The 27,296-nt window shown below is 45.0% G+C and overlaps 2 protein-coding genes across 2 annotated transcripts in view; both read left to right on the forward strand.

The window, feature by feature from the left end:
- Nucleotides 1-1,524: 1,524 nt before the first annotated feature.
- On the forward strand, nucleotides 1,525-11,726 carry LOC138354366 (adventurous-gliding motility protein Z-like). Its single transcript, XM_069308537.1, has 2 exons — nucleotides 1,525-1,535; nucleotides 10,835-11,726. Exons 1-2 carry the CDS (start codon nucleotides 1,525-1,527, stop codon nucleotides 11,724-11,726), a joined length of 903 nt encoding a protein of 300 aa, XP_069164638.1.
- The window catches only part of LOC123766562 (nuclear factor interleukin-3-regulated protein), a 72,200-nt gene continuing 52,715 nt past the window's right edge, over nucleotides 7,812-27,296 (forward strand). The window contains exons 1-2 of the mRNA XM_045755812.2: nucleotides 7,812-8,470; nucleotides 13,682-15,185. Coding sequence (XP_045611768.2) covers nucleotides 15,023-15,185 — 163 coding nt within the window. The 5' untranslated portion in view covers nucleotides 7,812-8,470; nucleotides 13,682-15,022. The remainder of the gene's footprint in view (nucleotides 8,471-13,681; nucleotides 15,186-27,296) is intronic.

Genomic DNA, 27,296 nt, shown 5'->3' on the forward strand with positions numbered 1-27,296 from the left:
ATGAGGACAAGGGACTGGGATATGAGGACAAGGAGCTGGGATATGAGGACAAGGAGCTGGGGTATGAGGACAAGGGGCTGGGATATGAGGACAAGGAAGTGGGATATGAGGACAAGGGACTGGGATATGAGGACAAGGAGCTGGGATATGAGGACAAGGAGCTGGGATATGAGGACAAGGGACTGGGATATGAGGACAAGGAGCTGGGATATGAGAACAAGGAGCTGGGATATGAGGACAAGGAGCTGGGATATGAGAAAAAGGAGCTGGGATATGAGGACAAGGAGCTGGGATATGAGACGAAGGGGGCGGAGGAATGGAACCCAACCACTTGGACCATCGGGGATCGAACACCGACCTTGCAAGGAGCGAAGCCATCCCTTAAAAGGAGTCTGTATGAGGAATGACCTGACGTCTAGCCTCGCCTGTATAACTGTATGACATATTAAAGGTACATACTTCTCAGCCTCGTTGTATATAATCCAGGATCAAGTGCTTTCTAATCCACTATTATAACCGGGATTAAGGGCTTTCTAATCCAGCGTGATAGTCGGAATCACAGTTTTTTAGAAAACCCACAGTATGCTAGTGGGTTTTCTCCCGCTGTTTTCACTAACTGGTAAGTCATTATAGCCCTATATCACACATCACCAGGGATGGCGGCCGACGGTGGGACCACACACTTCTCTCTTTCGCTTCACATTACTCAATCATTATGTAATTTACATGCTTTAATTCCCCTCTATGTTGATACAATATTGAGAACTCAGACGCGGCTTTTTTCTTCAGTTCCAGGCATGTGGAGTCTGGCTCCGGGTCGAGGACTGGCTCCACCTTCAGTTCCAGGCATGTGGAGTCTGGCTCCGGGTCGTGGACTGGCTCCACCTTCAGTTCCAGGCATGTGGAGTCTGGCTCCGGGTCGAGGACTGGCTCCACCTTCAGTTCCAGGCATGTGGAGTCTGGCTCCGGGTCGTGGACTGGCTCCACCTTCAGTTCCAGGCATGTGGCGTCTGGCTCCGGATCGTGGACTGGCTCCACCTTCAGTTCCAGGCATGTGGAGTCTGGCTCCGGGTCGAGGACTGGCTCCACCTTCAGTTCCAGGCATGTGGCGACTGGCTCCGGGTCGTGGACTGGCTCCACCTTCAGTTCCAGGCATGTGGAGTCTGGCTCCGGGTCGAGGACTGGCTCCAACTTTAGTTCCAGGCATGTGGAGTCTGGCTCCGGGTCGAGGACTGGCTCCACCTTCAGTTCCAGGCATGTGGAGTCTGGCTCCGGGTGGTGGACTGGCTCCACCTGCAATTCCAGGCATTTGGCGACTGGCTCCGGGTCGAGGCCTGGCTCCACCTTCACAGGTAAGTTCGACATCAATAATAACAGTAATGATCTCATTCCATAGTCGACTTCTATATGGAAAAACTCTTCCCTTAAATCAGACTTTACCTGACACCTTTGACCTCCAATCGAAGACGTATCTGTAACCCTCTTTTCCCTTGCAGTACTGTTCACATCCAGCACAGTTCGCGTATGTGTTTACGGTCAGTTCAAGTGTTTGAGATATGCGACTGGTAGAAGGAACTTGTTCCATCGACGCTGAGAATAGCTTCGGCGAGGGGGAGGACTGAGTGCTGCTAGAATGGTGACCTGTGTGCTAGACTGAGTGCTGCTAGAGTGGTGTATCACTCAGTCTAGCACCATCTTTAAAATGGGGGAAGGAAGTTCAGCATGGCTGGGTAGTGAGCCAGAGATGTTTGGAGGCTGGGTAGTGAACCAGAGATGTTTGGAGGCTGGGAAGTGAGCCAGAGATGTTTGGAGGCTGGGAAGTGAGCCAGAGATGTTTGGAGGCTAGGAAGTGAGCCAGAGATGTTTGGAGGCTAGGAAGTGAGCCAGAGATGTTTGGAGGCTGGGTAGTGAACCAGAGATGTTTGGAGGCTGGGAAGTGAGCCAGAGATGTTTGGAGGCTGGGAAGTGAGCCAGAGATGTTTGGAGGCTAGGAAGTGAGCCAGAGATGTTTGGAGGCTAGGAAGTGAGCCAGAGATGTTTGGAGGCTGGGTAGTGAGCCAGAGATGTTTGGAGGCTGGGAAGTGAGCCAGAGATGTTTGGAGGCTGGGTAGTGAGCCAGAGATGTTTGGAGGCTGGGAAGTGAGCCAGAGATGTTTGGAGGCTGGGAATTGAGCCAGAGATGTTTGGAGACTGGGAAGTGAGCCAGAGATGTTTGGAGGCTATGAAGTGAGCCAGAGATGTTTGGAGGCTAGGAAGTGAGCCAGAGATGTTTGGAGGCTGGGTAGTGAGCCAGAGATGTTTGGAGGCTGGGTAGTGTGTGGGAGTTAAGTACTCAGTGTGTGGATTCACAGCAGTTGGAGAGAATTAGAGGGAAGTCATAGAGGTCATTGCACCTGTTTTGCATTATCTGTATGACTGGGTCCACGAGCTGTAGCACACACACACACACACACACACACACACACACACACACACACACACACACACACACACACACACACACACACACACACACACACACACACACACACACACACACACACACACATTAAATATGCCGCGAGAAATGTCGTGGCTTAGCAAACGGGTCTAATTCCCAGAAATTGTGTGAGTAAGCAGATGGCTCCGTGTGCTGTTATTGTTCCAGCTTCCTCACACTCTTTCTCCGTACTTGTTGCTCCTCTCTCTCACAGTGCTTTCTTGGTGCCGGTATCCTTCTACGGCAGCTGTTGTGCACGCTCACGGTAGTGTCTGTACCTCTTGAAGGGTTCATTGTACCTCTGTTGCAGGGCTGACTCTACCTCTGTTGCAGGGCTCATTGTACCTCTGTTACAGGGCTCACTGTACCTCTGTTGCAGGGCTCACTGTACCTCTGTTGCAGGCCTCACTGTACCTCTGTTGCAGGCCTCACTGTACCTCTGTTGCAGGCCTCACTGTACCTCTGTTGCAGGCCTCACTGTACCTCTGCTTATCTCCTATAGGGTCTAAAACTGGAGAAAAAGTTTGTAGGTCATGACGTCATGATTCTGCTTTAAAATCTTCCAATTTTCTTGAGATATATACAAGAGTTGTTACATTCTTGTAGAGCCACTAGTACGCGTAGCGTTTCGGGCAGGTCCCTGGAATACGATCCCCTGCCGCGAAGAATCCTTGTTACAACCAAGTACCCACTTTACTGTTGCGTTAAACAGAGGCTACAGTTAAGGATTTGCGCCCAGTAAATCCTCCCCGGACAGGATACGAACCCATGACAAAGCGCTCGCGGAACGCCAGATGAATGTTTTAACCACTACACCATGGAGACTTATGGGGTGTCAACACTACATGTTGCTACGTTTGACCAAACAGTTGCTCTAAGTATCAGAGCATTTTAGGAGGACGGGATAGGCTTCCCACAGTAGTGTTCTGCGTCTCTGTCTCTATCTGAAACTGAAATAAGTTTATTGAGGTATAGATTCACGCAAAGGAATGAAGTAGATCAGGCTATTCTCACCCCGTTATCTCTATCTGTCTCTCACTCATTCTTTCCTTATCTCTCTCTCTCTCTCTCTCTCTCTCTCTCTCTCTCTCTCTCTCTCTCTCTCTCTCTCTCTCTCTCCTCTCTCTCTCCCATCCGGCAGCTCCCGTACACCATCAGTGTTGCCACACAGCAATTCAGGATTTTCCTTCTCCAAGCGGATATATTACCTTGGGAATTCTGGAGTAGAGAAGAGGAAGGATAAGTTAGAACATTCTGCAACTGTCGAGCTGAACGTTTGAGGAAAGTTCTAATTCGCTGAACTGTGAATCATGAGAGTTTGTAACAACTAATGATGAAGAGAACCAGCAGTAACTAGAGTAGTTTATAATGGAAGATGACGACGGTGTCTTGTAAGAGGGTTTATCAGAGATAAAGAGTTACACAGAGTCAGAGCTCTTGAAGGGCTCTGCACTGACTCAATGCCCCGCTTACGAGGCTCTACGGCACACAAAAATATAATTTAGAAAGTTGCACAAATTATGAAATTTAAAAATGCTAACTCATCAGGGAACCCTTTAAACACAAACCGAAACTGTCTCTATTTTTCCGCTTGTTACAACTTGTAGTAAAGTTGTTACATCTTGCCTTAACGTGTTTATGACGTGTTAGAAGGTTGTTACAACTTGCTATATTGGTTGTTATAACTGGTTTAGGAGGGGTTAAAACTTGTTCGGACGTCGTAGTTTCGGTGTGTGTTTGGCAGGAAGGGTAATTAAGCACCAGTCTAACACACATTATAAATATGTGTAGCATAACACCTCCCACAGTGTTACGTGTTAGGAAAACAGCATGAATATGAGACGAGATATGTGACGTCAGAGAATAGAAGGTGAGAGACTTGACATCAGTGAGGTGAAGGTGTATCTCAGGATTTGCGTGACATCAGGCTTCATGTATCTGGATACATCATGTATCCGGACACCTCAGAACTCCTCTTGACTCCTCGGCTACATCACTGCATGTCGTGGTACAGCGGTCAAAGGCATGCGCTTGCCGGTGTGTTGGGGGTTCGCATCCCCTCTAATTCATTATGTCATTCTTAAGTTGTATCTCCTAACAATAAAGTTGATATTTGTGCTAAAGTAGGAGTGGCTGGTAATAAAGTTAGGGGCCGTGGAACAAGTTCATTGACTTTATAAACTGGACGGTGTCAGACGAAATTATATCATTGGTTTGTGAATTATTTTCCTCAAGTGAGAGTGTAGAGATGAGGCCAAGTTGAAGGTAAAGTCAGGCTGTGTGTAAAGTCCGTCTGTGTAAAGCCAGGCTGTATAAAGTCAGTCTGTATAAAGCCAGTCTGTATAAAGCCAGGCTGTATAAAGCCAGGCTGTATAAAGCCAGGCTGTATAACGCCAAGCTGTGTAAAGTCAGTCTGTATAAAGCCAGGCTGTATAAAACCAGTCTGAATAAAACCAGGCTGTATAAAACCAGTCTGTATAAAGCCAGGCTGTATAAAACCAGTCTATATAAAGCCAGGCTGTATAATGCCAAGCTGTGTAAAGTCAGTCTGTATAAAGCCAGGCTGTATAAAACCAGGCTGTATAAAACCAGTCTGTATAAAGCCAGGCTGTATAAAACCAGTCTGTATAAAGCCAGTCTATATAAAGCCAGGCTGTATAAAGCCAGGCCCGTTTCTTCCCAGCATTCTGCACCCACTCCCCAGGACTTTCCCAGTCCTGGCGGAGGGAGGTGAGTATAGCACAGGCAGATGGTGGCCTTTGCTATATTCATATAGCCAGAATTCTGGGCTTCCAAAACCACGTGTGTAATGTTTCCTAGAGAGGGATTACACGCTGGAGACTTTCAAGTTCATCACACGTTCAATTCTTCCTCAAATACGTTTAACGATGACTGGCTTCTTGCTACGTTCTCTTAGATGAGAGGACATGTGTAGAGAGTTAAAAGTTAAGACGTTTAATTAGATCTTGATACGTTTGAAGCCTAAATTAGGTTAGTTAAGCTTAAATTAGTTTAGTTAAGCGTAAAAAGATATAGATGAACTTAAAAATGTTTAGTTAAATATAAAAGGGATAAAGCTGAATAGTTTAAAGTTAAAAAATTTTACTTAGAGCAAAAAAAAAACGTTTAAGTCTAAAACTGTTTAGTTAAACATTAAACGTTCAGTTAAGCCTGAAAAATTGTAGTTAAACCAAGAAATGATATACACAAAAATGTTTAAACGTTATTTTATACATAAAAAAACGTTTATACATAACGTTTATACAAAAACGTTTATGTATATGTATAAAAACGTATAAAACTTATATTTTTATGTATAAAAACGTTTATACATAAAAACGTTGAAGCTAATCTCGGCATGTTAGACATATAACGTTAGTTATTACACAGACACGGCTAACTCTACCTAGAAACGTTTAATTCAACCTTGAACTAGCAAGAACCGTTAGGCTTGTTCAATTGAACACCTGCATGTGTTCCGTTGACCACTTGCAATGTAATGTTCATTGCATTCATCTAAATCATTAATCATTACCTTTACAATGGTGGCAGAAAGGTAATGGTCACTTGAACATCGGTAGGATCAAAGATAGTGTTCACTAGAACACTAGTAGAACCAGGGAGAGGAAGGAACAATGTTCACCTGTAAGCTTAGACAGTGTTCATCTGAATACTTGTAGGGGTTGTTCCCACTGTGTTCAACTTCTTCCCCCTCAAGAGTGTGAACAATTGTTCCATATGTTTTAATGTCCTCACTAGTGTGTTGAACAGTTCCCGAGTGTGTTCATCTGTCTGTGTGTTCATCTAAGTGTGTTCAACTGCTTTCCTTATATATATATATATATATATATATATATATATATATATATATATATATATATATATATATATATATATATATATATATATATATATATATATATATATATATATACATATATATATACATATATATATATATATATATATATATATATATATATATATATATATATATATATATATATTATGTTTATTTATACATTAAATTATTATATATTAAAGTTCTATATATACCTAGGCGTAGGTTAAGTTAGGTGTATAGGTTCTGTTGGCGATTATTTGTATTGGTAGTACGTGGGTGAAGCATTTACAGCGTTGTGGTTCGAACAAAAGTCGTCAGTGAAGCACTTGTTCCGGAAGTGTTCGGACGTCATCAGTTGTGAGTCGTGTGTACAAAGTTTTCATTCATAAACAGCTAGGGGTTTGGCGGGTGGCTTGGAATGGACTTTAGAGTCATTATTTATGAGGACGGGCTGCGCTATACACCACTTGACAAAACGTCGAATATATGATAGTTTTCCATAACTAACCTATCGAAGTTCGAGAAAATAAGTGGGTTGTAATTTCATTGGATTTTTTTTCACGTTGGTTTAAAAATGCACTTAAATTTCCGCACAATAAGTGTGATAACAGGTTAATGAGTTCAACCCGCCTGCGAGAAGATCGAAAACCATTTAATAAATACTTGATTCTCTTCTTTACCCTCTCTCCCCCCCCCCCCTTCGTCTCCCCCCCTTCCCCTCCTCCCCTTCCCTTCCCTTCCCCTCCCCTTCCCCCCTTGAATTGAACAACAAAATATCCCCCAAATAATAAAAACCCTGACGTTAGTGTGATCTGTGAGTGTAATAATAAAACCCCTGTTTTATTTATATAACGCAGAGACTGAGACAAGTGGTTATTGACGTATTAGCTTATACTTGTACGATATATATAACGTCACTAATGACGACCGGCTGTGACGTAACTGTTGAGTCCAGTCATTGGAGCCGGCGATCGTCAGACCCAGAAATTCCCTGACAAGTTTGAAGACTCCCCTGAAGTTTCCCCTCCCTAGGGAAGTGTTGTGTCTCCATCGTCTCCTTCTGTCCCTCGGGGCCTTCTCTATCCCCTTTACCAAGGGTAAAGCACGGAGGTAAAGAGGCAATAAGGAAGTGTAGCAGAGGAGAGAAGGAGAAAGAAATATATGAAGACGGGGTATAGGAATGAACTAGTAACCCCCCCCCCCCACGCCTCTCCACCCTGTCCCTCCAGGCAGGAACCAGTTGGACTCTCCCACTACCCCTCCCCATCCCTACCCCTCCCACCACACCCACACCCACACAGTTGGTCCCTCCCAGCATCTCCTCCCCCCTCCCACGGTCGCAGCCTAGCGAGCGTAAGTACGTCGAATTCCGCGTGAATCATCGGAAGTGCCTGTGAGTAATTCCCCCCGCCGACGCGTTACGAGGAGCAGAGCCCGGGGTTCGATCCCCGGAAATCTCACCACCACCACGTTGGATTCTGATGATTTTGGTGATGGTGTCCAGGCAGCCAGTGTGTCCTGGACCGTGGTAGTGATCAGTAGTCAACTTGTCCTGCCCGAGCCCCCCTCTGGATATATATATAGTTGATCGTGGTGTTGGGTCAGAGTCGTGTGGGTGATCTAGGCTCGTTACGAGTCAGAGTGGTGATTCAGTGTGGTTCTGTAGTTTGTCCAGAGCGTCTCAGAGTGATAACCCGTGGATTGTGAATATGATTTGTGAGGCGAAGTTGTGAATTGATTAGCAAGTGGAGCGCCTGGTGGTGTGGGTCGTGGACTGACTTCATCTATTGTGAAATTGGTCACACTTGATATCGTGACCTGTGAAACCCGACTTGATATTAAAAAAAAAAATCTGCATTAAAAGTGTCCATTTGAAGCCCAATCAGTGACTCGAAGGCGCATTTATGGAGGCAAAACAGAAGCTACAAAACCCACCTACCTCCGTCACGCGTTTTCAAAATCCGAGTTCTTTGGTCGAGGGGCGGGAAAGTGAATGACAAGTCTAACCTCAGGAAATCTCACCCGTGTAGCACGAGACTTGCACTTAAGTGTCGCTCAAGTTGCACATACTGGTGTGATAAACCTTTCCAGGTGAACTCACCCTTCGTCACCCCTACGCCAGCATCTCTCCTCCACGGCTCTCTTAGGTAAGTTGCGTGCTAAGATTCCTTACTCTACAGATACTTCACAGCCCCGCTCCTGTGCCAGGTAAGGCCACGACGGGCTCACCATAGCCCGTGCTACTTGCGACTTTTCGTTTCCAGTAGCTGAATCTAACAGATAGTTGGTTAGATTTAGATAGTTTGGGGGTATGTTGTAGTTACCCACAGGATTAGTATGAGGTTAATAACATATAAATTAAGTTTATATCTATTTTAGACAGGTGTGTGTGTGTGTGTGTGTGTGTGTGTGTGTGTGTGTGTGTGTGTGTGTGTGTGTGTGTGTGTGTGTGTGTGTGTGTGTGTGTGTGTGTGTACTCACCTAGTTGTACTCACCTAGTTGTGCTTGCGGGGGTTGAGCTCTGGCTCTTTGGTCCCGCCTCTCAACCGTCAATCAACAGGTGTACAGGTTCCTGAGCTCAGTGTGTGTGTGTGTGTGTGTGTGTGTGTGTGTGTGTGTGTGTGTGCATTATAACTTTAAACACCAGTTAGAAGCCTTAAGGCTTTCCTGTTCCAACATTTCATCTAAAGACTTACCTAACTAGTTTTCCCTGAAACAAGCAGCCAACCTGTTTATAACCATTTCCCCCCATAACTGCTTGGTGAACAGGCGAGGATTGGTGTTCTCTTGAACCTTCCTGTCCTGCGGGGGGTCGAAGCAGACTTACATCTCTGGCGAGGCGTGGAGCGAATGTGCTACCACCGCGCCACGCGGCTATTGAAAAAGAGTTAAGTCACTCTCCCCTCACTCCCTCACCTCTCTCTTCCGATCATAGGTAAATATAAAGGATAAACGAGAGATAAACGATAACAAAGAATACAACTAATGAAAAATAAAGAGATAATGACTAATTGATTGGATTAGTTTCCGTTCCCAACTACGTTATAATTCCTTCGGCGCTAGCCTGCATATGTATATATATATATATATATATATATATATATATATATATATATATATATATATATATATATATATATATATTTAAACACATTTATGTATATAATCGTCGGCTGTGCTCATTAGAGATAGGTGTATTGTGCTACATAGTTGGGTATTGAGCACTCAACTACACAGGCAGGACTGAGCACTATATTATCGAATATGAACTAAGTCGACCAGAATTAGACATGATAATGATCCATAAATTCTTGTGGCGGTATCCGGTAACCGAGGCGCGATTGCCACTTCACCCACGTTCGGTTGACCTATGGTGGAGGATGACCTTGCTCACCCTCCACCAATAAGCTAACCGTCTGCTGACGTATTAGTTCCCTGTGTGGGTGACACGCGACCAATAAGCAGTTACCACTGACGTCATAACCTGGCGGCCAATGGTAGTGAGAGAACAACAATGACGTCACAGTTCCATCTTGTGCTTCGGCCAATAAGTTAAGACCTTAAGATATGCCCCCCATCTATTTATGACGTCATCGTTTTCATTGAAGCACTGGCCAATGAGATCGCAGGACTGACGTCACAGCGTCCTGTTAATTCCCACTTCGAATAAACCTGACATCCTTGACGTCACGGAACCCCGGTAACCCCCCCTGGCAACTTACGGATACCCGTGACGTCACACCTTCCGGTTGACACGCGTCTAATAAATCGACACCCGTGACGTCACGGATCCTAAGCAACGAAGCTGTGACGTCACAAAACTCATGTGTACTCACCTAGTTGTGCTTACGGAGGGGTTGAGCTCTGGCTCTTGTGTGTGTGTGAGCGTTGGCGGTAATGAAGGAATTCTTTGACTTAGCGATTTGCGTCATTTTACTGACATGTAATAATTTTTTTTCCCCAAACCCAACCAGCAAGCAGGAAACTTTACTCTCCCGGATGTTGCTCCGTCTGCAACACTGGGCGTTGGCAACACCGTCTGCAACACTGGGCGTTGGCAACACTGGGAAACACAGCCGAATGATTGCAACCGGGAGGGTATTATTAGGGGAAAGCGCCATCAAGTTATTTGGGATTCAATTACTGGGAACAAAAAGTTCCAAGTAGCACGGGCTATGGTGAGCCTGTAACTTACCTGGCACAGGAGCGGTGCAAGTAGCACGGGCTATGGTGAGCCTGTAACTTACCTAGCACAGGAGCGGTGCAAGTAGCACGGGCTATGGTGAGCTCGTAGTGGACTTACCTGGCACAGGAGCGGTGCAAGTAGCACGGGCTATGGTGAGCTCGTAGTGGACTTACCTGGCACAGGAGCGGGGCAAGTAGCACTGGCTATGGTGACCCCGTAGTGGACTTACCTGGTACATTCGACGATCAAGAACTTCTAAGACATTTAACTTCAAAGATAACATCTTTAAAGAGAATTTAACTAAAACATAACTAAACTTCTAAAGTAGCAAACGTCTAGAGATAACTAGCAAACTTCTAGAGATAACTAGCAAACTTCTAGAGATAACTAGCAAACGTCTAGAGATAACTAGCAAACATCTAGAGATAACTAGCAAACGTTTAGAGATAACTAGCAAACGTCTAGAGATAACTTGCAAACTTCTAGAGATAACTTGCAAACTTCGAGAGATAACTTGCAAACTTCTAGAGATAACTTGCAAACTTCGAGAGATAACTAACAAACGTCTAGAGATAACTAGAAAACGTCTAGAGATAACTAGGAAACGTCTAGAGATAACTAGAAAACGTCTAGAGATAACTAGCAAACGTCTAGAGATAACTAGCAAACGTCTAGAGATAACTAACAAACGTCTAGAGATAACTAGCAAACGTCTCGAGATAACTAGCAAACGTCTAGAGATAACTAGCAAACTTCTAGAGATAACTAACAAACTTCTAGAGATAACTAGCAAACGTCTAGAGATAACTAGCAAACTTCTAGAGATAACTAGCAAACGTCTAGAGATAACTAGCAAACGTCTAGAGATAACTAGCAAACTTCTAGAGATAACTAGCAAACGTCTAGAGATAACTAGCAAACTTCTAGAGATAACTAGCAAACGTCTAGAGATAACTAGCAAACGTCTAGAGATAACTAGCAAACTTCTAGAGATAACTAGCAAACGTCTAGAGATAACTAGCAAACGTCTAGAGATAACTAGAAAACGTCTAGAGATAACTAACAAACGTCTCGAGATAACTAGCAAACGTCTAGAGATAACTAGCAAACTTCTAGAGATAACTAGCAAACGTCTAGAGATAACTAGCAAACGTCTAGAGATAACTAGCAAACGTCTAGAGATAACTAGAAAACGTCTCGAGATAACTAGCAAATAATAGACCAATTAAGTGGCACTATGTGGGAGTCAGACTGTTATTGTCATTTTATTTATTCCATATTAAAGAGAGTGTATGAAAGTCTCTCGTGAAACAATACAGAACTCTTTTATCCGCTCTATTAGAAAATTACAAAATTAAATAGATGGTAACTGTTAGTTTGATTTGCTCTAGGATTCTAATATCTTGAGGTTATCTTGAGATGATTTCGGGGCTTTTTAGTGTCACCGCGGCCCGGTCCTCGACCAGGCCTCCACCCCCAAGGAAGCAGCCCGTAACAGCTGACTAACACCCAGGTACCTATTTTACTGCTAGGTAACAAGGGCATAGGGTGAAAAAAAAACTCTGTCCTATTGTTTCTCGCCGGCGCCTGGGATCGAACCCAGGACCACAGGATCACAAGTACAGCGTGCTGTCCGCTCGGCCGACCGGCTCGACCAATTATCCGTCATAATTAATGTAACTCTCATATCTAGATTTCTTAAAGTGACAGGTAACTAACTAGCAGTTAAGATCAAACCTCAACTAGTCTGGGACCAGATTCACTGAAGTAGTTACGCAAGTACTTACGAACGTGTACATCTTTCCTCAATCTTTGACGCCTTTGGTTACATTTATTAAACAGTTTATAAGCATGAAAACTTGCCAATCAACTGTTGTTATTGCTATAACCAGCCTCCTGGTGCTTCGGAGCTCATTAACTGTTTAATAATTGTAAACAAAGTCGCCAAAGATTGAGAAAAGATGTACAGGTTCGTAAGTACTTGCGTAACTACTTAGTGAATCTATCCCCAGGTTCGTAAGTACTTGCGTAACTGCTTGAAGAACCTGGCCCCTGATCAGTGATATACTTATGAATGACCAAATACGGAAGTCGTTTCCTCCGATGTCTGCCAATCAGAGCGGAGGTCCACCAACGACTATAGCCAGTAAGAACACTGCTGCCCGTCACCTTCCCACCAATCAGTGTGAGGGTCCGCTCACGTCTGACCAATATAAGAGTCACTTCCCCTTCCTGAATCGGAAATGGCCGCTCAGGAAATTCGTATGAGGTCATCCATTCCTCCTATTCTGAATGGCTGCTTAATATTAAATATAAATGGAGTGGTATGTTACACAGGAACTGGGGTATAACACACAGGAACTGGGGTATAACACACAGGAACTGGGGTATAACACACAGGAACTGGGGTATAACACACTACTGTACTGGAATGGAACGGAAAAGTACTGGGGAGTATGTCATTCCAGTATTAATGTTTTCTGTAATGTATTTTAAATATATGACTACTGTACATATTATTTTCTTAATTGTTATGAAGCGCGATAAAAGCAAAGGTATGAAGATCTTAGGAGTAATTTTGTCTCCTCTAGTCATATCACCTATAATCATGTTACCTTCTATTGTCATGTTTATAAGTTTAGATTTAGGAAAGACTTGGGTAAATACTGGTTCGGTAACAGGGTTGTTGATTTGTGGAACCAATTACCGCGTAACGTGGTGGATGGAGGTGGGGTCCCTCGATTGTTTCAAGCGTGGGTTGAACATGTATATGAGTGGGATTGGGTGGTTATAGATAGGAGCTGCCTCGTATGGGCCAATAGGCCTTCTGCAGTTACCTTTGTTCTTTTGTTCTTATGTTCTTGTTGTTAAAGATTCGCTACCTGGAACAAAAAGTTCCAAGTAGCACGGGCTATGGTGAGCCCGTAGATAGTTATTATATGTTATTATGTTCTTATAATTTGATTACTCATCTGTCTCTGGCAGATGAGTAATCTGCCAGAATAATATTTCATCAATTTCACTCTGATTGTAGTGTCCACACACAATCACATGATAAAGTGTTCTATCATAACATTAATATCTGCCGAAACCATTGAAGAATCAATGATCAACAGCGGTGATAACAGCGGTGATAACAGCCTGTATTAAGATCATTTTCTCTCCGTTTCAGATCGACTGATCAGAGCAGAGCGGTTCGAGTGCCTCTCGCCAGACTCCACAGACAAGGTCTCAGAGCGAAGGGAGAACTAATTTACAAATTCTGAGGCGGTGTCAAGGTCTTCTCTGGCGATCTTCAAGTAAATATATATGTGGCTCACGACGGAGCTGATTGAGTCATCTACACGATCCACTACCGCAGTTTATGAAGTAAATCAAATTAAATCAACTTCCCATTAAGAAAAATATATGATTTGAGCTTCATTCAATAGTACGACGCGTCTATTTAAATAATCTATTCACAAAATCACTGCACTGCCTCAGGTTCTGGAAATAATACCCAGATTATCTACCATCTTGGGGCATCTATTGCTAGCTTCACCGGCGTCTTAAATCTCTAAGAGCTTTGGCATATCAAAGCGCTGAGAAGGTTACAGAAGACCTGGAGCGTCAAGGCGGAAACTTTATGCATTATAAACACACCAAGAACAAAACACGTATTTCTTGTGAGTTTAGATATGGCCCCATAAGAGCCCTTCAAAGTCTTGAGACCAATACCCTAAGGTGTTGTTTTAGAATCAGAAGCAGGAACTAATTCCGTGACGCGAGCGGAGCAAAGTGTCAGGCTGTAGCTGCCTCTTTGTCACAGACGGTCACACACGGTTCCAAAAGGGGGGAAATTTTAATTTCAGAGTTAAGAAGAGCGCCGAAAGGAAGTGCTCTTAAGGAAAGAAAGCTGGCGAAAGTGCCCAAATTGGACGGCAGTGCTAGGGCCGCCAAAGTGGCGACTGTGGTGATCCGCAGCATGGGGGAGATAGCCATCAGCGGTGAGGTGAGCTTCGGAGTACATCCCGCAGCTGGAGGCTCACGAGGAAGGAATCGACCTGAAAGATGCTCAGGCGAAGGAGCAAGCCTCGATGTGTCAGATGTCACCTCCTTGTGACACCATGACACCCAGGAGCCTGAGAAGGATGAGTGACGTCGCGACGACATCCTCCTTTCCTTCAGGATGTCGACCAAACTCTCTTCGCGTCTTCAAGAGGAGCTTCAGTGAAACCTCTTGGTCAGAGCCACGTCGAAGGGTCAAATCCAGCCTATCCTACATCCTCAGGACTCAATCTTATACACACCAGAGTTCCTCCACCCATCACCGAGGCATCAGGCATCCCACACTTCTCTAAAACCGCCCACAGCCCACGTCCCCGAGCAAGGGAAACGCAAAATCACCAGAATTCCCTTAGAAGACGCTCCTCAGGACCTGTCTAAACACCGACGACTCCCGTCTCCCCTCGACTATCCTGCAGAACTACAGTTGAATCTGAGATCGAGTGCGGAAGGCGGTGTACAGGGCGTCATGGAGCGCGTCGAGCTCCGAGGGAGGAAGAGGAGAAAGAGCCAACCAGGACGAAGAGAGAATATAATAGAGGATAGCCACGACGAGGCGAGAGGCATCAAGAGGGAACACGAGGCCTCTACTGGCGACGGCCTCTCTGAGGTCGACGACTCCACGGTACTAGGTCAGTCAATTATATCCAAATGATTGTCATTCCATTGTGTTGTTGAGAGTGTGTCTGGGGGTTGTCGTCGAGGCGTCTATAGCGACCGGGCTCAGTGTTGCGGCCCCCAGTTTTTACCCCAGCGAGACTTTGCCAATATTACCTGGTGCTCGGCCAACACTGATGGTGTTTGGGCAACAGTGGAAATGTTTGTCCAACCTCTCTTTCTATTTATATATCTTGTGTGTGTGTGTGTTTGTGTGTGTGTGTATGTATGTGTGTGTGTGTGTGTGTGTGTGTGTGTGTACTCGTCTAGTTGTGCTTGCAAGGGTCGAGCTAGGCTCCTGGCCCCGCCTTCCCAAAGTTCATAGATTAATGCAACCACTCATTTCTCGCGCTTTTATCATATTTACGTCTGTGTAAATATGATAATGTTTACAGCAATGTGTAACGACAGATCGTAAGTAGGAAGATTTAAAATGAAAAATACCCGAGTTTATCTCTTTTCTGTGTTGGATGAGAGCAACACTGAACACTTGGCTCACTGTACCACAGTGTAAAGTGGCATCATTCACTGTGGTACACCACAGTGTAAGGTCGTATCACCCAGGCTTTAGAAGGCGACCTTCACATAGCAGGACAGGCCAAAGTGTGATGTCATTTCCTGTGTAGCATAACGTTTGTACACTTGTAATACGTTCTCCATTATTGCTCTCTCTCCCTCTCTCTCTCTCTCTCTCTCTCTCTCTCTCTCTCTCTCTCTCTCTCTCTCTCTCTCTCTCTCTCTCTCTCTCTCTCTCTCTCTCTCTCTCTCTCTCTCTCTCTCTCTCTCACAGCTAGTTACATCCTTATCAACTATTCCACTAGGACCCGATCCCAGCTCCCCCCCCCCTCCCTTGTCCCTTTCCTCCCTAACTACTTCCGCTAATTAGCCTGTAGTTTAGTGTATTACAAATAGCTGAGCAAGACACCATTTGAAATAGCAGTTAAAGCTGTGAATTTTTTTTTTTTGGTTCGTGATATTTTTGGTAAATAACTTAAATGTTACTTTACAAATGGTAATGATTTTCATCATTATTTGTATTATTATTATTATTATTATTATTATTATTATTATTATTATTATTATTAAAGGTCAATGAAACAGCCAATTTATGTGTAAGGGCAAACCAAAGAAAAAATAAAAATTTTGGATGTAGGTTAAATCCGAAAATTAGTTTTTTAATCCACTTAAACATAAATTGGATCCATCATTCATCTTCAATATTTCACTGTCAATCATCCACCTTCAATTAAGCACTACGTAAATTATTATTTGGTTTGCTACCGTTCACTGTGTTAATTCAAGTATGTTTATTGAGACAAGAAAGAAATACATCTCAAATGGATAGAGTAGCTTAGGCTATTTCTACTCCCCTCTATTCACTGTGTTAGATAATGTTCCAGATAAGGGATAGAGTAGCTTAGGCTATTTCTACTCCCCTTCTATTCACTGTGTTAGATAATGTTCCAGATAAGGGATAGAGTAGCTTAGGCTATTTCTACTCCCTTCTATTCACTGTGTTAGATAATGTTCCAGTGATCTGTCGGGCATTTCTCCACAGTGCTGACATTTCCTCTCATCTTCCGGAACCTGTAAACCTATTTCCCATGCACATGGGTATCCAAGCCTGATGCGATGTAAGTGCACTTCTGTTGTTCTACTGCTCCCTTTCATCATACTAAGTGGTTTATAGTTGAAGACTTGTGCCGTCTTGCAGATCCTGGAATTGCAACTGTTGCATTATGGTCATTATATCATCTGCATTGCACTATCAATGGGTATAAATTGGATAAGTTTAGATTTAGGAAAGACTTGGGTAAATACTGGTTCAGTAACAGGGTTGTTGATTTGTGGAATCAATTGCCGCGTAACGTGGTGGAGGTGGGGTCCCTCGATTGTTTCAAGCGCGGGTTGGACAAGTATATGAGTGGGATTGGGTGGTTATAGATAGGAGCTGCCTCGTATGGGCCAATAGGCCTTCTGCAGTTACCTTTGTTCTTATGTTCTTATGTTCTTATCTCTAATCATTGTCTTAATCAGTGATAGTGGTATATAAATGTCTTCATTCCTCCTCTGAGTTGCAAGTTTTGAACCTTCAACTACAGTGTCATTACCAGCCATTCCTACGCGACTCGACGCGATAAGCATCCTACGACCTTGACGTTTGAGTGTGTGCGTTACAGCTTTAATGTTAGTGGTCTGATGAATGCTGTCTCTTAAGAGTTCCTGTTGCAAAGATTCAGTGGTGGTTCTTGACTCTGTGTGTGTGATAAGGTGTTGTCTGTGGCCAGTAGGAGTTTGTTGCAAAGCCTTTTGTCTGGCTGACATCTCTGCAACCTGTCCTCCCTGCAAAGAACGTCGTATTTCGCTCGTATGCGTTACCTAAAGCCAAAAACCGTCGTACTGGAAAATGGAAGCGACTGGCGAAAGTGACTTGCTGTTCCGTCTTCTGTTTTAGGTCCTCTGGTTGGTTAGGGGGAGGACACTTTACATTGACCGTTTCCTTGACGTTGGAGGGACCTTAGGAGGACCTTAGGAGGACCTTAGGAGGACCTTAGGAGGACCTTAGGAGGACCTTAGGAGGACCTTAGGAGGACCTTAGGAGGACCTTAGGAGGACGGGCAGCAGTGGCCACACCATTACTTGTGGCATCACAGAGCTTCCTATATATAATTTACAAGTTTGGCTAATTAGTATTGGCGTTAGTGTTCGCTGTTTATAGTGTGGTGGATTGGGTTTGGTCTGTTGGTTTGTTGTGATACTTGAACTTTAAACTCTATCTCCTTATTCTGGCCCTTCCCCCCCCCCCTCTCCTCTCTCTCTTTCTCTCTGTCTCTCTCTCTCTCTCTCTCTCTCTCTCTCTCTCTCTCTCTCTCTCTCTCTCTCTCTCTCTCTCTCTCTGTATATATATATATATATATATATATATATATATATATATATATATATATATATTTGTTTTTCACACACACACACACACACACACACACACACACACATATATATATATATATATATATATATATATATATATATATATATATATATAAATAATCCATTCTTCCAATCAGCCTTGGACCATTATTCATCACGTACCTCCCTCCCTCTGGCATTTTCTCTTTTCCTCTACCAGTCCTTCCTCTCACCCCTCCCTCCTAGAAGCCACCCCTCCCACTAACTCCCCCTCCCACTAACTCTCCCTCCCACCCCTCCCACTAACTCTCCCTCCCACACACCCTCACCAAGGAACGCACCAAACAGCCTTGCATTCCTTCTCTTCCTGTCCCTTCTCTGGACCAAACCGTTCCCTGGCAACTCTCCCTCACTCCCTCCTCTCCCTCTCCCCCTCTTCCTGACCCTCACTCACTCTTCCCTCCTTCTTCTTCTCCATCTTCCTTTCATCCTACTCCTTCTCCTTTGTCCCTCAATCCCTCTCCGCCTGCTGTACTATTTTCTCTACATCTTCTTGTCTCCTTTCTCATAATTCATCTCTCATTTCTTTCATATATATATATATATATATATATATATATATATATATATATATATATATATATATATATATATATATATATATATATATTCCTTCTGAAGATGTATTTCATATACGAAAGTACTTAAGGAAATTTCCTGTTTCATTTTCCTCCGTGGTCTGACATTGTCATATATATATATATATATATATATATATATATATATATATATATATATATATATATATATATATATATATATATATATACATATATAGTAGGCATCCATCAGTCTCAGGAGACTATGGAGTTACGCTCTGGTCGTCGGTCTGGAGTGGCCTCACCAGGGTGTAAAGCCAGGGTAGGTTGATTCGGGGGAGAAGCTGTTACCCAAGCAGCAGGTCCCCCGAATCAACCTACTTTATATATATATAAAGGAGATGACGAGGGGGCCCCCGCCAACCACCTGCATAATTAATTCAACACGTGTCGGTTCGTGCGAGATTGTCCAGTTACCATCACAGCTCATCGACCACCTCAACACTCATCTTCCTCAACCTCTTCAAGAGTAATAGTTTTGTCTTAAGACATGTGCTAGTGTAGAAAGTTCAGTTGCACTTATTTCTTGAGCGTCTGCGTATGGCCTTGAAGGGTCCTCGATAGCAATATTATTGCACCTGGCAACTCTTCTCTCTCTGCTGCCCAAAATGCTTATGTTAATTTTTGTTGCAGAACAAGGATGAATTTACATATGTAAAAACATTAATGTTTCAAAATGCTGCAATAATTTCAATTAGAAGGTAGGAAGACTGATTTCAGTATTTGTGTCAGTATACATAAACGCAAGATAAATGATTGGCTGGCAAAGTGGGTGTTGTTCCGTACAAGGCCACGGGGGAGGGGGGGGGGTGTTCTTCCTCCATACTGAAATTGAGATAAGTTTATTGAGGTAAAATACACACAAAGGGATGAGGTAGCTCAAGCTATTCTCACCCCGTTCAGTACAACGTGTTAATACATATACACACATCACAAGCAATAAACGTATTACCGAACATTCTGAGAGATAACATATACATTTCCTCCTTTACTCAAGTAGTATGGTATCAGACGTACACACACAAAGGCACTACGGGCTCACCATAACCCGTGCTACTTGGAACTGTTTGTTCTAAGTAGCGAATCTTTAACAACGTACACACAAATTCCTCCATACTGGTTTGTTATTCCTCTCTTGAGATGTTCAACTGGACGAGTAACGATATCATCCACATGGGAAGGACGGGTTGATACCTAGACAAGTTATGAACCCGTTGTAAAAATGTTCAGAGCAACAGCACAAGATCTAGAAGAGGCCTAACCCGACACGGGTCGTGTCACAGCTCTCCATGCTGGTGCTGGGAAATTCATAATGATTCCTTTTGCCAAAACGAAGTTATTTTGACACGGCTATTATGTACACGGAGGATTCTTGTGTGGGACCAATTCAGCAGTTGGCAATATGAGAGAGAAAGAATTTCTCGAAACACCATGTGCTTAACATACAAATTTATTCACTAAGTTGGAACATAATACGAAAATGTATATACACATGGAAATGGGGATAATTATACCGTGTCAACGGCAGTCTAAAATGGTGTCAGCTCTTAGACCCGTCTCTGAACACTGTATTACATTTCCCCCCTTGTTTTTTGTCCTTGTGTACTGGAGATTAGGCGCATTGATTAGGGGCAATGATTAGGCGCATTGATTAGGGGCAATGACTGTGTTGGTCCGCCTGTGCTTTCTGAATCCCTCTTGTCTCATGTTTTACCTTTGATGATCAGACCACACATTAGAAGATGAAAAAGACGACGACGTTTCGGTCCGTCCTGGACCATTCTCAAGTCGATCATTCTCACAATCGACTTGAGAATGGTCCAGGACGGACCGAAACGTCGTCGTCCCTTCACCTTCTAGTGTGTGGTCTGGTCAACATATATGTTTTGTGTTGTGTTTACACTGGATGTTTCCTTAAGGTCTCTGACATCTGGCGAGAGTAATGCTTTTGTACAACATTCTTGAACGTCAGAGTTTTTGAAACGAGTTTGGGGGATGAAGTCAGTATTCTTGGTAATTCTTTGCCAATATTATGTCTGGTTTGCCACTCCCAACCACTTGGGCTGGATGGTAGAGCGACGGTCTGACTTCTTGCAGGTCAGCGTTCAATCCCCGACCGTCCAAGTGGTTGGGCACCATTCCTTCCATCCCACCGTCCCATCCCAAATCCTTATCCTGACCCCTTCCAAGTGCAATATAGTCGTAATGGCTTGACGCTTTCTCATAGTTCCTTTCCTTGCCGCTATGAGCTTGTTTGACCTAAGGAAGTCTGCACCCAGATCGGTTATGTTCGTGTTATCTTTTTATATATATGGCTTTTTCTGTCTGGCTGTTTCCCTCCAGTGTCCAAGGGATTGCCATTCTGAGCTCCCAGAAATAGGCAGGTCTGCTTTTGTGGTGATGGGGACGGCGGGCCTCGTAGCCTGGTGGATAGCGCGCAGGACTTGTAATTCTGTGGCGTGGGTTCGATTCCCGCACGAGGCAGAAACAAATGGGCAAAGTTTCTTTCACCCTGAATGCCCCTGTTACCTAGCAGTAAATAGGTACATGGGAGTTAGTCAGCTGTCACGGGCTGCTTCCTGGGGGTGGAGGCCTGGTCGAGGACCGGGCCGCGGGGACACTAAAAGCCCCGAAATCATCTCAAGATAACCTCAAGATAACCTCAAGATGGGTTGTAAGATGTCTGGGAAATGGGAAGGGCGGCCCGTACCTTTTGCTGGTCGGAAGCAACTGGCGTAAAATAGATTGAACATTAAATCATTTGTAGTGTAATAGTCAGGAAGTGTTCCTGGGAATAATATTTGACTTTTTGTAGTTACCTAGTTGTATTTGTATTCACCTAGTTGTATTCACCTAGTTGTATTCACCTAGTTGTATTCACCTACTTGTATTCACCTACTTGTATTCACCTAGTTGTATTCACCTAGTTGTGCTTGCGGGGGTTGAGCTCTGCTCTTTCGGCCCGCCTCTCAACTGTTACTAACTACTAAGTTTTTTCACACACACACCAGGAAGCAGCCCGTAACATCTATCTAACTCCCAGGTACCTAGTTACTGCTAGGTAACAGGGCATCAGGGTGAAAGCAACTCTGCCCATTTGTTTTCCGCTGGTGCCGGGGATCGAGCCCCAGTCTCTAGGTCCACGAGTCTAGAGCGCTGTCCACTCAGCCACCAGCTGTGTGGTAGGCTTCTGACTGCAACTACTGCTCAGTCGATGGCCTCGTCAGCTCTGTTGAGCTTGAAAGTTATGTAGTTGAATATCTTTATCCAATTCAATTCATTTTCATTCTTTATTATGCACCCCATACCTCTGCCGTGGGCGGTGGTGGAAAGGGTTACAGAGGCCCATAATCGGTTCAGGAACTGAAGCTCATAGTTCATTTAGCTACATTTACCTGATCAACCAGGCTGTGATTCGAGCGTCAGGCTGCGAGCAGCCGGGTCCAACAGCCTGGTTGACCAGTCTAGCAACCAGGAGGCCTGGTCGACGACCGAGCCGCGGGGACGCTAAGCCCTAGAAGCGCCTCAAGGTAAGGTAGCTAAGCAACTGACAATCTTTTGAAGCAAGTTACACAATTGTTAATCCTAATCCTTCCTTTTTTTTCTATTGGCGTTACGCTTCAGGAACCAGATTCACGAAGCAGTTACGCAAGCACTTACGAACGTGTACATCTTTCCTCAATCATTGACGGCTTTGGTTACATTTATTAAACAGTTTACAAGCATGAAAACTTGCCAATCAACTGTTGTTATTGTTATAAACAGCCTCCAGGTGCTTTGGAGCTCATTAACTGTTTAATAATTGGAAACAAAGCCGCCAAAGAATGAGAAAAGATGTACAGGTTCGTAAGTGCTTTCGTAAGTGCTTCGTGAATCTGGCTTCAGATTTGTTGTTTCAGATTTAGCTACCCAGAACGAAGTGTCCATATAGCACGGGCTATGGTGATCCCGTATATGCTTCGGAGTCTGTGTGTTTATATTAGTTGCTGAGTTCAGGTGCTCTTCCTGGGGTGGAGATTAAGTCGTTGTTTTCAATTGATTTAATTACTGGAAGGGAGGGGAATTATGGGGAAAGCGCCAAACCATGACGACTATATAGCACTGGGAAGGGATAAGGATAAGGATTTGGGATGGAGAAACTTTTTTTATCTTTCACCTTGTGGAGTTGATCTGTTGCACCAGTCGTTGTTGTTGTTATAGATTCAGCTACTCGGAACACGTCCCAAGTAGCACGGGCTATGGTGAGCCCGTAGTGGACTTACCTGGCACAGGAGCGGGGCAAGTAGCACGGGCTATGGTGAGCCCGTAGTGGACTTACCTGGCACAGGAGTGGGGCAAGTAGCACGGGCTATGGTGAGCCCGTAGTGGACTTACCTGGCACAGGAGCGGGGCAAGTAGCACGGGCTATGGTGAGCCCGTAGTGGACTTACCTGGCACAGGAGCGGGGCAAGTAGCACGGGCTATGGTGAGCCCGTAGTGGACTTACCTGGCACAGGAGCGGGGCAAGTAGCACGGGCTATGGTGAGCCCGTAGTGGACTTACCTGGCACCGGAGCGGTGCAAGTAGCACGGGCTATGGTGACCCCGTAGTGGACTTACCTGGCACAGGAGCGGGGCAAGTAGCACGGGCTATGGTGAACCCGTAGTGGACTTACCTGGCACAGGAGCGGTGCAAGTAGCACGGGCTATGGTGACCCCGTAGTGGACTTACCTGGCACAGGAGCGGGACAAGTAGCACGGGCTATGGTGAGCCCGTAGTGGACTTACCTGGCACAGGAGCGGGGTTGTGTTCAGCAGTCGTTGAACCTGTGGGTATTCATACCGTGAATGGTGTGGTGAGGCGGTGATGTGTCCTGACACATTGTTGTGGGGGGTGTAAATATACCATTGGTGCCGTGCGATGATTGTGTGGGGGAATTTTTATTATATTGCATATCCTTTTGATGGGTATTTCTGTCCTCCGCCTCCGTCTCTTCTGTCGGAAGTCTGTCAAAGTGGTTTTTATCAGTGTCTGTCTGATTTTGTTTCTTCGCTTCAATAGTAAGTGAAGAAACAACGAATTTTCTGCCCAACCACTTAGGCTGGACGGCGTTCAATCCCCGACCGTCCACAAGTGGTTGAGGCATCATTCCTTCCCTCCCCGTCCCATCCCAAATCCTTATCCTGACCCCACTTCCCAGTGCTATATAGTCGTAATGTCGCTATATACTGTAGCCAAATTAGCCACACTGAAATAAGAAACATTTCTTTAGTGTGAGAGTAGTGAAGAAGTGGAACGCTCTGAGAAGTATATGATGGAGGCTGTCACCCTTGACAGTGTCACGTGCCGGTCTGACAGGCCAACAGGGTCACGAACCTGTCACCAGGTGTATGGTGGAAGCAGAGCCGAGTACAATTAGTGGAGTACACAGAGAAAGGTGAGATAAAGCAGGACCAGAGGACACAGGTGGAAGCTGGGAACAATGAGTTGAAATGTAAGGAAATACTGGTGCCTTGTACGGAGGGTCAACACCTTGAGGTGCTTCCGGGGCTTAGCGTCCCCGCGGCCCGGTCGTCGACCAGGCCTCCTGGTTGCTGGACTGATCAACCAGGCTGTTGGACGCGGCTACTCGCAGCCTGACGTAGGTGGAATGCACACGTGGACTGCACTGAAAGAAGTTCTGGAAGCCACCTCCATGCACAACTTTAAGGCCAGATGCGACAAATCAATCAATCGAGAGATAATTTACATCATAAGACTGGCGGACTTACAGATTGGCGGACAGACCAAGCTTGGCCCCACTCCCCCCTTCTCTGTGACGAACAATGATCCTGTGGTCCTGGGTTCGATCCCAGGCGCCGGCGAGAAACAATGGGCAGAGTTTCTTTCACCCTATGCCCCCTGTTACCTAGTAGTAAAATAGGTACCTGGGTATTAGTCAGCTGTCACGGGCTGCTTCCTGGGGGTGGAGGCCTTGGTCGAGGACCGGGCCGCGGGGACACTAAAAAGCCCCGAAATCATCTCAAGATAACGAACACAAACGAGGCCCATCACACCCACAATGATTTTGATTTTATTATGGCTGGTGGCCAAGTAATTAATTACCCTACGGGCTCACCATAGCCCGTGCTACTTGGAACTTTTTGTTCCAGGCAGTGAATTTTAAACAACAACAACAATTGATTACCAGTCCTCTCCTGCTTGTCATTCCTCATCTGCACCCCTTCCTCCTCCCCATCCCCCATTCCTTCTCATCTTGGATCATATTTCCAACAAACTTGGGATCAAGGATCATATTTCCAACAAACTTGGGATCAAGGATCATATTTCCAACAAACTTGGGATCAAGGATCATATTTCTAACAAACTTGGGATCAAGGATCATATTTCTAACAAACTTGGGATCAAGGATCATATTTCCAACAAACTTGGGATCAAGGATCATATTTCTAACAAACTTGGGATCAAATATGTGGATACGTGTGTGTGAAGGAGCCTTGCTCCCTATCCCCGCACCAGCTGCAAGGCCGCAGAGAGAGGAGAGTGGGAAGAGAGGTGGTGATTCAAGGAGGGGGTAGGTTAGAGAGGGAGGGGGGAGGGGTAGGTAAGAGAGGGAGGGGAAGGGATAGGCTAGAGAGAGGGAGAGGGAGGGATGAAGGTGATGTAACGTGGTTAGAGACACAGTTGTGTGACCTAGATAATGTCCCACGGTGGTAACTGTGTCACGTCTGGGACATGCGGGTATGTACTTACCTAGTTGTGTTTGCGGGGTTGAGCTCTCAACCGTCAATCAACTGGTACTCACCTAGTTGTACTCACCTAGTTGTGTTTGCGGGGGTTGAGCTCTGGCTCTTTGGTCCCGCCTCTCAACCGTCAATCAACAGGTGTACAGATTCCTGAGCCTATCGGGCTCTGTCATATCTACACTTGAAACTGTGTATGGAGTGAGCCTCCACCACATCACCCCCTAATGCATTCCATTTGTCAACCACTCTGACACTAAAAAAGTTCTTTCTAATATCTCTGTGGCTCATTTGGGCACTCAGTTTCCACCTGTGTCCCCTTGTGCGTGTTCCCCTTGTGTTAAATAGACTGTCTTTATCTACCCTATCAATGTACCCTATGGTGTACAGGTTCCTGAGCCTACTGGGCTCTATCATATCTACACTTGAAACGGTGTATGGAGTCAGCCTCCACCACATTACTGCTTAATGCATTCCATTTACTAACTACTCTGACAATTTAAAAGTTCTTTCTAACGCCTCTGTGGCTCATCTGGGTACTCAGTTTTCACCTGTGTCCCTTCTTGGGGGTGGAGGCCTAGTCGAGGACCGGGCCGCGGGGACACTAAGCCCCGAAATCATCTCAAGATAACCACAGGATGAGTGACGCTGCCCAATATACTCGCCCCTCGGGGCAAAATTTACAGCCTCGTCTCTGGTTCATTTGGTGCCACGCTCAAGGCCTATGAACCTCTGCAGGATTATTAAAACCACCACAAAAGTAAACTAAAGTATACCTAAACACATAGTACAAGTCTAAAGTAAACTGAGTGTATTTACACCCATAAACTGGGTAAACCTCGCGGAGTAAATCTACCTTCCTTCCCCCAGTAAACAGTCCCGTCTGACCAAGTTTTTGCTCACGCGTACCCACGAGCGTGAACGGTCACGAGCTAAAGTGACACAAGTGCCTATAGATACTCACTCCACTTGTGGCTTTTCTTCCCTCAGTGGTCACGAATCTGCGGTCCTGACGTATATATATTGTTTTGGTAGTTTGGGGGCGGTTAAGGAGCTAGTTACGCCACCTACACTTGTCTAGAATATATGCTGATGAAGAAACTAAATATATAACTAGTTAACGGGTGTCTCTTACATATTGAATGGTTGCTTTTATATTATTGTTTACATGTGACGTGTCTGACTGAAGGTCGGTTATTATCCGTGACATCATTTTGCAGCTTGGCACATACTAGTGCAGCTGCTGCAAGCTTGTTGCTCGGTTTCATGTCTATAGTTACATTAATTCTGTTGCAAATGGCAGGCCAGCACATCAAAATGTATTAACGTTATCTTGAGATGATTTCGGGGCTTTTAGTGTCCCCGCGGCCCAGTCCTCAACCAGGCCTCCACCCCCAGGAAGCAGCCCGTGACAGCTGACTAACACCCAGGTACCTATTTTACTGATAGGTAACAGGGGCATGGGGCATAGGGTGAAAGAAACTTTGCCCATTGTTTCTCGCCGGCCCCTGGGATCGAACCCAGGACCACAGGATCACAAGTCCAGCGTGCTGTCCGCTCGGCCGACCGGCTCCCTCATACGTATACAAGCATAAGGGACAGTAGTCATGGACTTGAGGATCTGAAGATGCTGTGAGTGCTCCCCACTCGAGGGACTTTTCACTAGCCAAGGTCGGTCAACAGGTCAGGGTGATCACAGAGTGCAGACATGAGCAACATGTTGAAGGGATAAGACCTGCATGAAAACTTGAGTCTGGAATTATCAGCTCCTCTTGGCATATGGGCTACCTTGAGG

This window comes from Procambarus clarkii, chromosome 62, assembly GCF_040958095.1.
Source record: "Procambarus clarkii isolate CNS0578487 chromosome 62, FALCON_Pclarkii_2.0, whole genome shotgun sequence".
Lineage (NCBI taxonomy): Eukaryota > Metazoa > Arthropoda > Malacostraca > Decapoda > Cambaridae > Procambarus > Procambarus clarkii.